Genomic DNA, 12,724 nt, shown 5'->3' with positions numbered 1-12,724 from the left:
CTAAACCTGCATCAGCGAGTGAATATGTATCTTTTTAACTGTAAACAATAAACTGAAATCATACAAACAACCGCAAACGAGCATATATAATACAAAACTTAAAGACCTTTTTAAATGTCAAAATTGTGTCCTTTTCCATACAAATAAATCTCACTTACAGTGACCATACCACAGTATTGACATCAATTCAAATAATTATCAGGCATCATAATTATGGATTTATTTTTTTCCATAAACTCTGATTAAGTAAATACCAACTGGTTTCGTCAAGATGTTTGTACTTTTTTTTTTCATTGCAGATATCGATGAATGTGAAGGAAACAACACAAGTTGCGACCCCGATAATGGAATCTGCACAAATCTGCCTGGTAGCTTCGTATGTGGATGTGTCAATGGATACGAACTACACGATGATGGAAGGAACTGCACAGGTGACTTTCTGGTTTCTTTTTTATGCTTACTGTCCAGTACATCCACAATTATCGAATTGACGCATTTCAGTGTCTTAATCGGTCACAAATGAGTTAAGTTCTTTCTTCATCTGCGCTGCCGTATCTTGCTTGTTGCTCAAATTTAAACGACAAGACTTGATTGTAGTATTTCTACCAAATTTACTAACAAATGGGCTAGGTAGTATTCAAAAATATGCGCAACATAATGAGTAAAGGTCTTTTTTAAAGTATTGTTTATGGTCATCAATTCAATACGTTCACAAAATAAAACACACTAATAGGGGTTTGTAATGTTAAAAGACATTGGCTTCCTGCCATTTAAGATTTAACGAATATGTAAATGTACAATTTGTTTTATTCATACATAACTGACAAAAATCAGGCGAACAGAGCATACAAAATAATTAGTATCCTGACAATAATTGGCCTGTTCAAAACACACTCGTAATAGTTTGTACTTGTTTTCTTTCATTTCTAACGTTTGCACCGGCGATTATATGAAGACATTGATGAATGCATCAGAGGTCTGCATAATTGCGACGAAGATGCGACATGCATCAATAATCCCGGCAGCTTTCAATGTTTCTGCAATGACGGTTTTATTGGAGACGGTGTTGATTGCATAGGTACGTGCGTACGTCACTTCATCTTTTCTTCTGTGTTAGTTTTGTTGTTTTTCTTTCTTTCTTTCTTTCTTTTTTTTTTTGGGGGGGGGAGGGGTAAGGCTTTCCTCTAGTGTGCTTTATCCTTATGTAGATAGGTATTAGCAAAGTTTGGCTACATAGATAGGCCTGCAGGAATGCAAATAGATTAACATTTTTGATATGAACGTATGCCAAAGAGACTTTGTTAATGGAATGTATCATGGTGATTTTTTTCTTCTGATGAAAATCCCTCCTTCGCAGTAGCTCACCGGTCAACCCGTTGTCTTTACGATGTAATCTTAAAATTGTTGTCGCGTGATAACAATCTTCAAAAAGAGTCATCTCTTTTATTATGAATAGTTGTATTGAGTTCAACGAATGGGAAAGATTTCAAAGAACTAGTTATTATTGTTGTGTAGCACTAAATTCTTAGACATATTAAGTATACCTTTCCATCCATAAAAGCACGCGAATAGAATTATTCACATTAATCATATCATTGTGTTTCCAGTCCTCATCTGAGTAATGAACGCCGACATGTTTTTGTCGTTACTAAAACGAAATGATTTCAAGTGATGACATGAAATCCCAAAATTAGACGTGACTTTTTTCCTATAGAAAATTTAACAAAGTTCTAATATCTCACCGTCCGTTCCTATGACCCACTTTCTTTTCATGATGAGTACCAAAAATTAGCTTACCATGTATTACTGATGTGTCTAAAGTTATCCTTATCATTGGTGGTAATGTGTTTGTTTCTTCTGGAAAATTTCACGTCACTTTGTGAAAGGAATGTGATAGAGCTATAGAAACAAAACTGGAAAGATAAATGGCATCTCTCACTCGATGGAAGAAAAATATCGAGTGGGTAAAGTTTGATGAATATTACTTTCAAACATTAGATCGGATGAGAATGATATGAGAAGCAATATGAAATTTGATTTACATCAATTCCATTGTCGACATGAATTCATGTCAAACTGTGGATTATCCCCTAGAAGTCTATTTCGATCTTATGTTTTGTTGAAATATAAGAATAACGAATAAGTGCACACCAATGTCCATATGGTAACACGACATTTCCTCCTGCGACAATTGCTCCAGCCTTATTTTCTACAAGGACTCAGGGTTAGAATTGGGGTTGCGATATGGTCTCAAGTTTAGTTTGATGTGAGTATTGGGATTAGAGTTAGGATTATCTTTTTGGGTAGAATTTATGTTTGGCTTAGCGTGCAGATATTTCAGCGGAGTCATTGTCGCAGGAGCAAATGTCATGGAACCAACCTATCACAAGCTAGTGTCGATACAAGTTTGGATGACGGTTTATGATTCCATTCTTTCCAACAGAGAACATCTATCTACCATATGGACCAGAAGTCGGTGATGTCAATATTGTACCTCTCCCAGGCACATGTTTCTTCATTTTCTGCAGCTTCACTTATTATACCGTGTACTTAGACACAGGATTACCAATAGGAGATAATGGCCTCTATACCCACATAACTGTACGTGTCACTGCAGTTATCACTCTATGATTATTAATTCACAGCTCAATCTATTTTCTTTAACCCGTCATCTGCTGCAGGGGGACTCTAAAAGATAACTGTTTTACTGGAATATAAGAATGGTGATTGTGATGGGTTAGCAACTCCACTAATCATAAAGATATCGTCTGTACAGTCAACAGGGAATCTAAATCATTATATCCAGGGCAATGTTGAGGGTGTATGATATCGATTTTTTTTTTCGGGGGAGGGGAGAATAGTTGGTTGTTTTGTTTGTTTTTTTTTTGTTTCTTTTTTTGTTTCTTTTTTGTCAGAGTTAGGGGCATGATCTTGAAACTGAGCAGTATAAATTCTGCTTGTCTACAAATTTGCAAACTACATTTAACAAGCCGAAATGCCAATAGAAAGTGCTTGAGTGTGTGTGTTTGCGCGCGCGCGCTAGCGCGTTTGGTGCAGTGTGCATCTGGTATGCATTGGAAAGATCGTTGCTGCCGAGACGTTATGCATTCACACACACACACACAAAGGAAAACCAGTTTGGTTTTGGTTTTTATTTTGTCCAAAAGTCTTTTAATAACTTTTTTTCTTTTTTTGCAAATGAAGTGTTTTCATCTACTAACCTCTCTTGGTGTTGTTTTCGTCTTTATTTCTGTCGTCACGATTATCACGTTATACTTTTGCAGTTCACGTCAACCGGAGTCATTGAATTCTGGGACGTAAGCCCAAATTACGTATTCCAGTATGTCAATCCTTCACTCTACACCATATACAACGCCTATCAAAATCCGACGGTGTCGGTCTTCGGGGCGCCCGTTGATCTTACCATCGGAAGTCCAAGGATATATTTCCAGGTACTCGATTTTTTTTTTTTTTTTTTAATTTAAGAATCGTAAGATTTGCCCGCATATTACGTTCCTGTCATTGTACATTTGGTTTTGTCGACCACAGGTTAAAGATAGCATCATGTCTAAATATCATGCTGCGGTAATACACGATTTAAGATAGCTGTCGATGCATTTCTGTCTTTCAAGATTGTCACTGCACGCTTCGGATGTTCAAGTCACGCATGAAACCTTCGTTCCCAAGAACATCTCACGAACCGCATGAGTGTAGATTATATTCAAATCTCAAATCAACTACAACGCAATCGCCACATTCCATTCTCTCACTATATCTCTCACTCCATTTTGTCCGTCTCTTCCCTTTCTCCTCTTCTTTTGATCTTCTTGTTGTTGGTAGGAGTATGATGGACGAACCTCACCATCATCCAGTTTCTTCACTGTGCGAGACAATGTGGTATCGCAAATTCGCGAAGCGCGTAGTCTACCCTCTGCCGATGTCTCGTCTCAAGCATTCTTCGACGGAATCTCTTACATCCTCGTAATCACGTGGGAAAACGTGCAGCCTCCGGGTTCCGCTGGAGATGAGGTTGGTCTTCAGTTGACACCATTACACCCTGCAAGAAAATAAGCCAGATCGTAGTTAGCACTAGTCTCGTGGCCTCTCCAACCACAGACTTTGCAAAACATGGAATAGTCTTCAAGAAGAGCAGTTGAAACATGCATGCAGGTAGTGGTAATTTGCATGTCAAGGCTGCATGAATGGCTTTTGTTAATGCTGTTAAAAAGACTCATGCACGTTTACCTGTAAATACCAATCTGCACCTGATTTATTGAAAACACGGTTGTCATGAAGCCCCAACTAGGTTTCGACTACGTCATTCCAAATCCATTTCAAGAGAAGGTATGCCATGACCTTTTTCTGCGCATGCTCAGATTGAAACTATGAACTGACTTATAATTGTTCCTCCTAAATGACTGCCTCCCGAGTTTGATTTCTATTATTGCATTAGGTAAAACTTCCGGGGTCAAATCGCAATGTTGACATTTTGCAGTACACGTGCACGTGTAGTGCAATTCTAACCTAGTCGATCGCGACGAAGAAGCTATTGCTCAGAAATTCCCATCAACAAGAGTATGGAAAAGACAAATGCCGCTGGTAAAACAAAAAACAACAACAACAACAAAACAATCGTAATTATGGTCAACGTGCGCGGCGCTACCACTTCCAAAGGTTACACCGAGCCTCCACGATGATCCCCACGAAGGCCGTTGTAAATTGGTCGGGGTTTCTTCCCACGACCGTCGTGTGGACACAGGGTCGTGGTAAGAGTATGAATAGAGTATGAATTTGAATTTTAATTGCTGCGCCATAAAATTTTACTCCGACTAGAAATACGTCTGAACATGGTTAGAGATAGGATAATTGAAAGGAGAAAGGAAAGGAGAGGTCTGTCTGCTTTTATTAAAGGTTTACACATTTTGAACTTCACCTGTATCTATGATTATCGAGGCATGACAAAATATTTTCTTACTGAGGTACAGGTGAACAGTCAATACAGTTTATGGTCGGCTACATGATTAGGTAATAGATTATTATTTATGCGAAAGAATTTCGCGTATATAATCATACATACTCATACTGTATAATCGACAATGTGAAAACGCTCAAATTTAACAGTGTGTGTGAAGATTATATCACACTGTCTTCAGTGTGTGTGTGTTTGCAGAAATTTCACATTGTTGATACACATAGCGTTCACATTGTTTAAAACGCTTCAATTTATCACAGTGCCAAGAAATATTATACTGTGTTTCAAATTGTGTTGCTTTGTGTTCTTTCCAGCAGGGGTATCTCACTACTTTTTGAGTTTTCATGTATTTTATGTGTATTAGATGATGCAGAAAAAGTTGCCTTTCTCTGTCGTTGCTTCGTAAGCCACCCTCGGTAGCACAGGATTTGGAAAGTGGAATTGCGCTCACTTGTGATCGTAGGCTATAATTATTAAAGTTATCATTCCGACCATGGAGCTACTAACAGAGTTAGTAGCTCCATGTTCCGACCATCAAAGACAACCTTACAAGTGACCGCACTACAGCAATTCTGTGGTATATCGCATTATGTAGTATATAAAGTTTTTCTTTTCTTTTCAGACAAGTACGTACCAAGCCATTCTCCTGACTAATGATGTCCACACTGTAATACTACTGAATTTTCAAGAGGGAAGTATGATGTGGGAACCTAATTCGGAGGAGGACAAGCCGGCTCGGATAGGTTATAGCATCGATGGCAACTGGCGTAATGAGTTTCCAAGTACTGATGACTTGTTCAGGAGCTACCGACCTGACCAGCTTAACGGAACAACCGGTTTACTGGGAAGATACATATACCAACTGGATTCAAATCCTCCGTACTACATCAATCCGAGGGCGTACTGCTTAAATTGGTATAATTCGGAGCCAACACCTTCCCTCGATGGAGTGCAGCCGTGTCCGTGTTCATTGTTGCAAGCCATATTGGACGTCCGGTTCACGGGATGCAACTTTGCGCATGTTTCACAACAGCCGAACGTCCCGCCGGACCTTTTGCCAGGCTTCAACAGACCTTGTATGATATAAATCTCTACCCTTCTCCTTTCCAATTCCTATCTCTTTCTCTGTCTAATATTATGAATATGCCGCCAAGGCAATGAATGATATGTAATTTTGTTTCTGTCTCTTATGTCGAGGGTGACGAGTTTAATTAATGACATTGGGTCCACGTATTATAGCGTGAGTTGAGTTTAGTAAAGCTGAGTGGATCATGTTGTTTCAAATGAACTCCGTTGAGGTGAAGTGAAGTGAAGACAACTCTCCTGTCTTTATCGAAACTTCTTCTCCTATCGAAACGGGGTTTTTTGTTATGAAAACCATGTAGATTTGTCTAGCGTTATTTGCTCTGGATAATAGCCGTAAAGAACTATGTATTTCTGTATTCCTTTACCTGAAAGACACATTCCAGCTTAATGGGTTCGCAAACGCAGCCCTCCAATACGTTGTTTGTATAATATAGTCTTATTATCAAATACATTACCATCGCAACTCGTATGATCACACTACATGATAATTGTTTGAGACAATACTATATACCTTATAATGAAAATAAAATAAAAGTATCATCAATATGTTTAATTGGTAAACACATGTTTACTTCAGTAACTAGCAGGTATTGTAGCTAACTAGTTTATCACAAAGCTAAAATGATTTCTACCACTAATCTTTTTTTCCCTTTTTTGTCCATGACAGTCTCGTTCTACCTCCCCCTGTTTTTCCCTTTCGCTACGAGATGCGTGCAGCCGGTTTTCCCTCCCTTTGGAAGTGGGGCATTCCGATGCACGTATTCACACTGGGGGCTATTCCGGGGATACTTCACCTTCTGGCTGTCCAGTCACTATCAATCGGAAATGCCAAGAAATGGGGTTTGGAGACAAGATCAGAGACTTAGGTGGATTTGTAAGTCCCTCCCCCTCCTCCTCCTCCTCCTCTCTTCCTCTATTCCTCCTTCTCCATCTCTCTTCCCCTCTCTCCCTCTCTCTCTTTCTCCAGAACAACAGGGGATAGAACAAAAGCAAATTATGGAATTCGTTGTGTTATAGTATAATGTGTTTCTATGAGGTACAAGAGTCGAATTTTTTCCCTTCTTTTTTTGTTCATTTATGGCTTGCAATTTGCCGAGAAAAACGCTATTTATTGAGCAAAAGCTAAGATTATCAAGATAACTTTAGTTTCCACTTGAAACTGAGTTTTTCTTTTGACACTTTCTCTCGAAAAGTTTGTCGACTGATAAACTGAGTTTATCGGGGATAAACTTATTCATACCCGGATTATTGGGCAAATGGCGCGCCATATTCGTCTGTGATACACACACCTTTTATACTTCAATCACCCTAGAAAGTCCTATAGGAGAGCTATGCTATAAGATATTATACAGAGAGATGACCTACCTAGGACAATGCTTGATGCGTGTATTAGGTCATAATTACGGTTTATAAGGCGCCATACTTGGTTCTATTGAAGCCGTATACGTCTTTCACATTTTCCTTTTGTACAGACGCCGACGTATTCCCAAGATATTTCTGCTGCAGTCGTTCACGCAGCGCTTCATTCTGCAATCTCTATGAAAGGAAAAGGCCACCGTCTCACTGTCGAAACTACAGACTTCCATTCTTAGGTACTTATTCCCGTGCAACTTTATTCCTCTCTTCTGTGATGCATCATCAGTTTTGACGAACTTCAGCGCTTCATAAGTAGGATCATTCTATGATGTTTTGTTACATGTGTTCATATTTCCTGTACAGAACTTTACCTTTTGATAATGGCTTACCAAATAACTACAGTACATGACCGAGATTTCTGTTGTTGTTGTTGTTGTTGTTGTTGTTGTTGTTGTTGTTGTTAAGAGAACCAAAATGCAAAGACCGTTATTTTGTATGTTTGCGTTTTGTTTGTTTTGTTTGTTTTTTTTTTTTTGAAATACACGTCTGAAATAACGACAGCAATGCTAAGTTAAATTGTGATCATAATAACCTTTTGGATACTGCTTGTGTTGATTTCATGATCTTGTTGGTGGTGATTTTTATACGTAACAGAGAAGGCACGAACCTTGATACTCCTTGATCAAAATGCGGTACCCCGCAAGTTGATTGCGCAGTAGTCGGATCCCGCCTAGATGTAATTATTTTACCATTACACACACAAACACACACACACACGCACACACACACACAAGGGTTGTACCCTCCCTGCACACATGCACACACCATAACGTTAGCAAGTGAAACTTCTCGATGTCAGGGTGGATAGGGCATGGGAGGATAATAATATTATCCTCCCATGCCCAATATAAGATATGAGATGGTTGGGTTAGGTATGATCAGCATCGGAATCAATACCTCGTAAAAGACGGGAGTTTCATCATGATGGTAGTGATATCAATGCATGCGTTTATATTTTTTTTCTCATGTTCAAACTGATCACCATTTAGACGATGAATGTAAAGAAATAGGTAAAATGTTCACGGAATATCATTTGAATGACTGCTATCTGAAGATATACCTGACGGTAGGTCCTCGTATACGATAGCACAGCTACAAACGCTTTACCAGTCTAATTCAGTTCAATTTATTTATTTTCATTCTTCTTTTTCCAACAAAACACAACATTATGATGAATTAGGAATTGCATCATAAACACAACATTTGCCTTTGCAATAGATAAATGACGAACTCAGAATTATTATTCAGAATTCAGATCAATGACAGCTTGTATTCACACTCTTACACAAACACACACAGTCTTTTAAGACAGCCATAGCCATATTTTTTGTTGAACGTATTGAGTTTTTGTTCAAATTGGTGATGAAGGAGTAAAAATGGTAAGCACTGTCATTCTTAAGTATGCAATGGTGACAAATACATTGTCTCGGAAAAGGGGCGTAAGTTCTACACATTGGTATACAAGAAAACTGTCATTGTTTGAATTGATTCCCTTCAGCCTGGTTTTTCGGTGATCCTCACATAAATACACTCGACGGGAAATCATACACCTTCAACGGCCTGGGGGAATATGTTATGCTGGAGTACACCAATGGCGACCCGTTTCAGCTTCAGGCGAGGACCGGGAAAGCGGTTGGAGAAAGAGATAATTCCGGAACAGTCTTCATAGGCTTTGCTGCCACTCAAGGAATTACAACTGTAATTATGAAATCCTAACGTGTCTTTATTATTTGCACCTGTTCCAAGCGACAATGTTCTGTTTCACTTTCTATCTTTAGTCTCAAATCCTTACGAAAATGCATAGTATATCTTGCAGGAAGAAACACGCAAGTTTTGTTATCTGCAGTGACAAAGTAGGATGTTGATTCTTCTATATTTGTTAAATATCATTTGTGGCTAATAAGTACGCATCAACAACAAGAATAGGATTAACGGTATAGGGTAAATTGTTACAATTATTGTTTCTGTCAGTCGTTTTCTTTTCAGAGAGTTCAATCACAAATGATCTATACCAACGGTTGCCAAAGTTTTTAGCTGTCGTTGACTGATATTGTCATGTCTTTGCGTTCTTCGAGTCATCTTACAGTGTCTTATTCATTTTTTTTTTATGGTCGAACTTTTGACAGCTTCAAGTAACCCTCAACGCTAATCGGACGGAGATGCAGGTCAAAGTGAATGATTCAAGCGTGGATCTTGAAACTCTGCGAGAAGGTAAGGCTTCAGACAATAATATTGAAACTTGTTTATATTTGGACGACAGCATTTGACCGCATTAGACAGAAAAAAAATCAGTATGAAGTACGCATTATGTAAATAAATTATGAATGTGTAAAACAGCGTGTTAATTGCTTAGACTGCGAAAAAAAATACAATTACTATAGTAAATATCATCATCATTCCCTTCACTACCATCGCAGTTGTTATAGAGATAAAACTATTCATTACCTGAATTTCTAATTCCTTGCCTTTCTCACAGAAGGGTACGATTCGGCTGATGAACTGTTTGCCTTATCAGTCGACAATGATAACACCACCGAAAGTGGGGCGACCAATGGCACGGACATCACGGCTGTCTTCTTGAGTCCAACGCAAATCCTGTCTTCGTTTAAAGTCACATTTCAAAACGGAATACTGGATTTAACAATGTACGGGCCCTCGGAGTATGCAGGGCTTGGTGTTGGACGAGGTTTACTTGGTATGTCGGTATTGACCCTTTTCGTTTACATTTTTCAGGCAAAAACAACCGTTAGGGACGCAACAACAATTTTGACACAATTCCCAAAGGGTTCTGCACTAAATAGGTACGCCCTTATATATTTTGTCCTTATTAGACATGTCGTTCGTTTAAGTCTTAGAGACTAAGCTGTGCAAAATGAAGCTATAGATGATGATATGCGCCAAGTAAGAAAACACATTATAAGTCTGATCAAGACCAGCACTCGACTAGAGTACTTTGATACAAAAATGTATAATAGACGGTCTCCTGACTTTCAGTGATTCCCGAGAGTGACTATGACTGAGAATATTAGGAAAAGCAACATTACCTATATTCATCGTGTTCATAGTTATCTTTTGCGGACAAGTTACAAATATGTTGTAGCACCATAGATTTCTATATCTGCATATGAAATATATGATATGAAAAAAATATGAAAATCTGAAGAAAAAAAATATAATCAACGACAATCTTCGGATGTCGCAAAAAATCGGAGGGAGGTGAGAGGAGCTTACTGAAGGTAATTTTCCAGCAAAGCATGTAATTTAGCCCTATAGCTACTAAGATTTTAGCGGGAAAAATCAACTACACAAATAAGTAACACTTCATGTGATCAGGACCGGTGCTTCCCTGCATGCGATGATATGAAAATTGTCAAAGAAGCCAACAGGCATTTTACTGACAAGAACAACGTATTACTGTTTTTCATAGGTTTGTGGAACGGCGATCCATCCGACGACTTTCTACTTAGGAATGGAACCATTCTGCAACCGGAGGAAGGCAAGAACCTTTCAGAGGCGGAAATCTTTGAGTTTGGAAAATCATGTAAGTCGTCACTGCATTGTTTCTTACAACCTTACTTAGCTTAATAACTTTTACGCCGGAAAGCTACTTTTGTGGAAGTAGTAATAGGATCTGGTATCATCAGAACACCGTGGATTCGAGAATCCCCGTAACGAATATTGTGTACAGCTCTATCACTATTCTCTAAGTATTAAGCATACATGTAGCAAAAAAAAAAAAACCCAAACAAACAAAGCAAACAATCTCGACCGGAATCAACCGCTATCGATAAGCGTACGCTTTGAGGCACAGTATACAAGTGGCTGGCGGACGCCATTCATAGTTTTCGATAGTGGATACGGCCTAGGTAAAACAACACAACTTCGCAAAATCTTTCGACATTCACAGTAATCTGAAATTCATCCTTCTATGTTCACTTGCTTCCTTTAAGATTACTTCCATCTTTTTGTTCTAAATTTTGGGTGTTCCCTTTTTTGAATTTTGATTCTTGTCAATGTAGGGACAGTCAGTGCGGACGAGTCCCTGTTCGATTACGGAAACAACTCATGGGACGATTACAACGATCCTGACTTCGTGCCCCAGTTTTTGGACGAACTCCTGGCTGGCGCGTCAACAGAGGAAAGGAACGCTGCCCTAGAATTGTGTGGAGACGATAGGTCGTGTCTCTTTGATTACTTGGCGGTGGGGCCGGAGCTTGGGGCAAACTCGTTGGATATTGGTGCTAAACGGGAGGCAGACGAGCAAAGTCTTAGTAAGGGACAAAGTAGATTTGTCACTACTCCCAAAAGCAATGATTTTACGTTGACTTACAAGTCAGACTTACAAAAGACAGCTTCTTTCGATTTCTAATTGAGACGATGATACATTTTTTTTTCTTTTTTAAAGAAATGTGGTTGTGAAATAACTTTGTAAACCTATTTTGGCAAAAATGCACCTTGCATTTACATTGGATTTTCAGGCAACTGAAAAAAAGCAGCACCGCCGATTGTCTCATACCCACTTTGTATATAATGATATGACAAGTTATACTGTACAATGTACTTGATAGTGACGACATCCTGAATCAAGTTTGCTTTTCACTATAAGATTTCCCTGTTTTTCCCGACAGCTGAAATGAGATTAAAGACATTAATATAAAATTCACATGAGAAGTTTTCATTGCAGAACGAGTTATCTTTATTCTAATTTAGTTGAGATATTTATGATTGAAGCTGCTAAAAAACAGATTATGAAAGGAAGTACGGAATATTTCTAGTTATAATTTCAAAAAATGTTCCCTGTTATGGTAGAAGTGAGGTATTATGAGAAAGTTTATACATAGTGTATTTCGTTCTAAACGATAATGGACTTGATTTTAAAAATGAAGCTTAGCCCTTTTTTGCCATGAAACTCCGTACACAGTGTATACATCACTACTTTCATCTTCATTATTTTGTTCATCGAATCAGATAACTTTCCCCCGGAAATCACGGACATCCAAGAACTCAGCGCTACGGGGGCATTGATGGCCAATAATACGCTTCACGTTGTAGTAGGAGAAACCTACGTCCTTCTGATCACAGCTTTTGATCCAAACAATGACACCATCACGTTTTCACTGAACGGCACCTCTCCACAGAATTCGTCCATTGATGATGGTCAGGTTCTTATAATGAATATTTTTTTTTTTCGTCAACATAGTTTATTTTGAATTGTTGTGCATAGTTTCCTAGAATTGTTTTAACTTGATT

At 38.5% G+C, this 12,724-nt stretch overlaps 1 protein-coding gene across 1 annotated transcript in view; it reads left to right on the top strand.

Moving 5' to 3' along the window:
- Positions 1–344: 344 nt before the first annotated feature.
- LOC140240634 (uncharacterized) overlaps positions 345–12,724 on the top strand; it is a 48,727-nt gene continuing 36,347 nt past the window's right edge. Inside the window, exons 1-13 of the mRNA XM_072320388.1 lie at positions 345–376; positions 2,529–2,607; positions 3,285–3,452; positions 3,841–4,029; positions 5,595–6,048; positions 6,726–6,932; positions 7,531–7,650; positions 8,973–9,172; positions 9,601–9,685; positions 9,951–10,169; positions 10,902–11,015; positions 11,494–11,745; positions 12,443–12,631. Coding sequence (XP_072176489.1) covers positions 345–376; positions 2,529–2,607; positions 3,285–3,452; positions 3,841–4,029; positions 5,595–6,048; positions 6,726–6,932; positions 7,531–7,650; positions 8,973–9,172; positions 9,601–9,685; positions 9,951–10,169; positions 10,902–11,015; positions 11,494–11,745; positions 12,443–12,631 — 2,308 coding nt within the window. The remainder of the gene's footprint in view (positions 377–2,528; positions 2,608–3,284; positions 3,453–3,840; positions 4,030–5,594; positions 6,049–6,725; positions 6,933–7,530; positions 7,651–8,972; positions 9,173–9,600; positions 9,686–9,950; positions 10,170–10,901; positions 11,016–11,493; positions 11,746–12,442; positions 12,632–12,724) is intronic.

Source organism: Diadema setosum, chromosome 17 (genome assembly GCF_964275005.1).
Source record: "Diadema setosum chromosome 17, eeDiaSeto1, whole genome shotgun sequence".
Taxonomy (NCBI): domain Eukaryota; kingdom Metazoa; phylum Echinodermata; class Echinoidea; order Diadematoida; family Diadematidae; genus Diadema; species Diadema setosum.
This window is presented reverse-complemented; position numbering and strand designations above follow the sequence as displayed.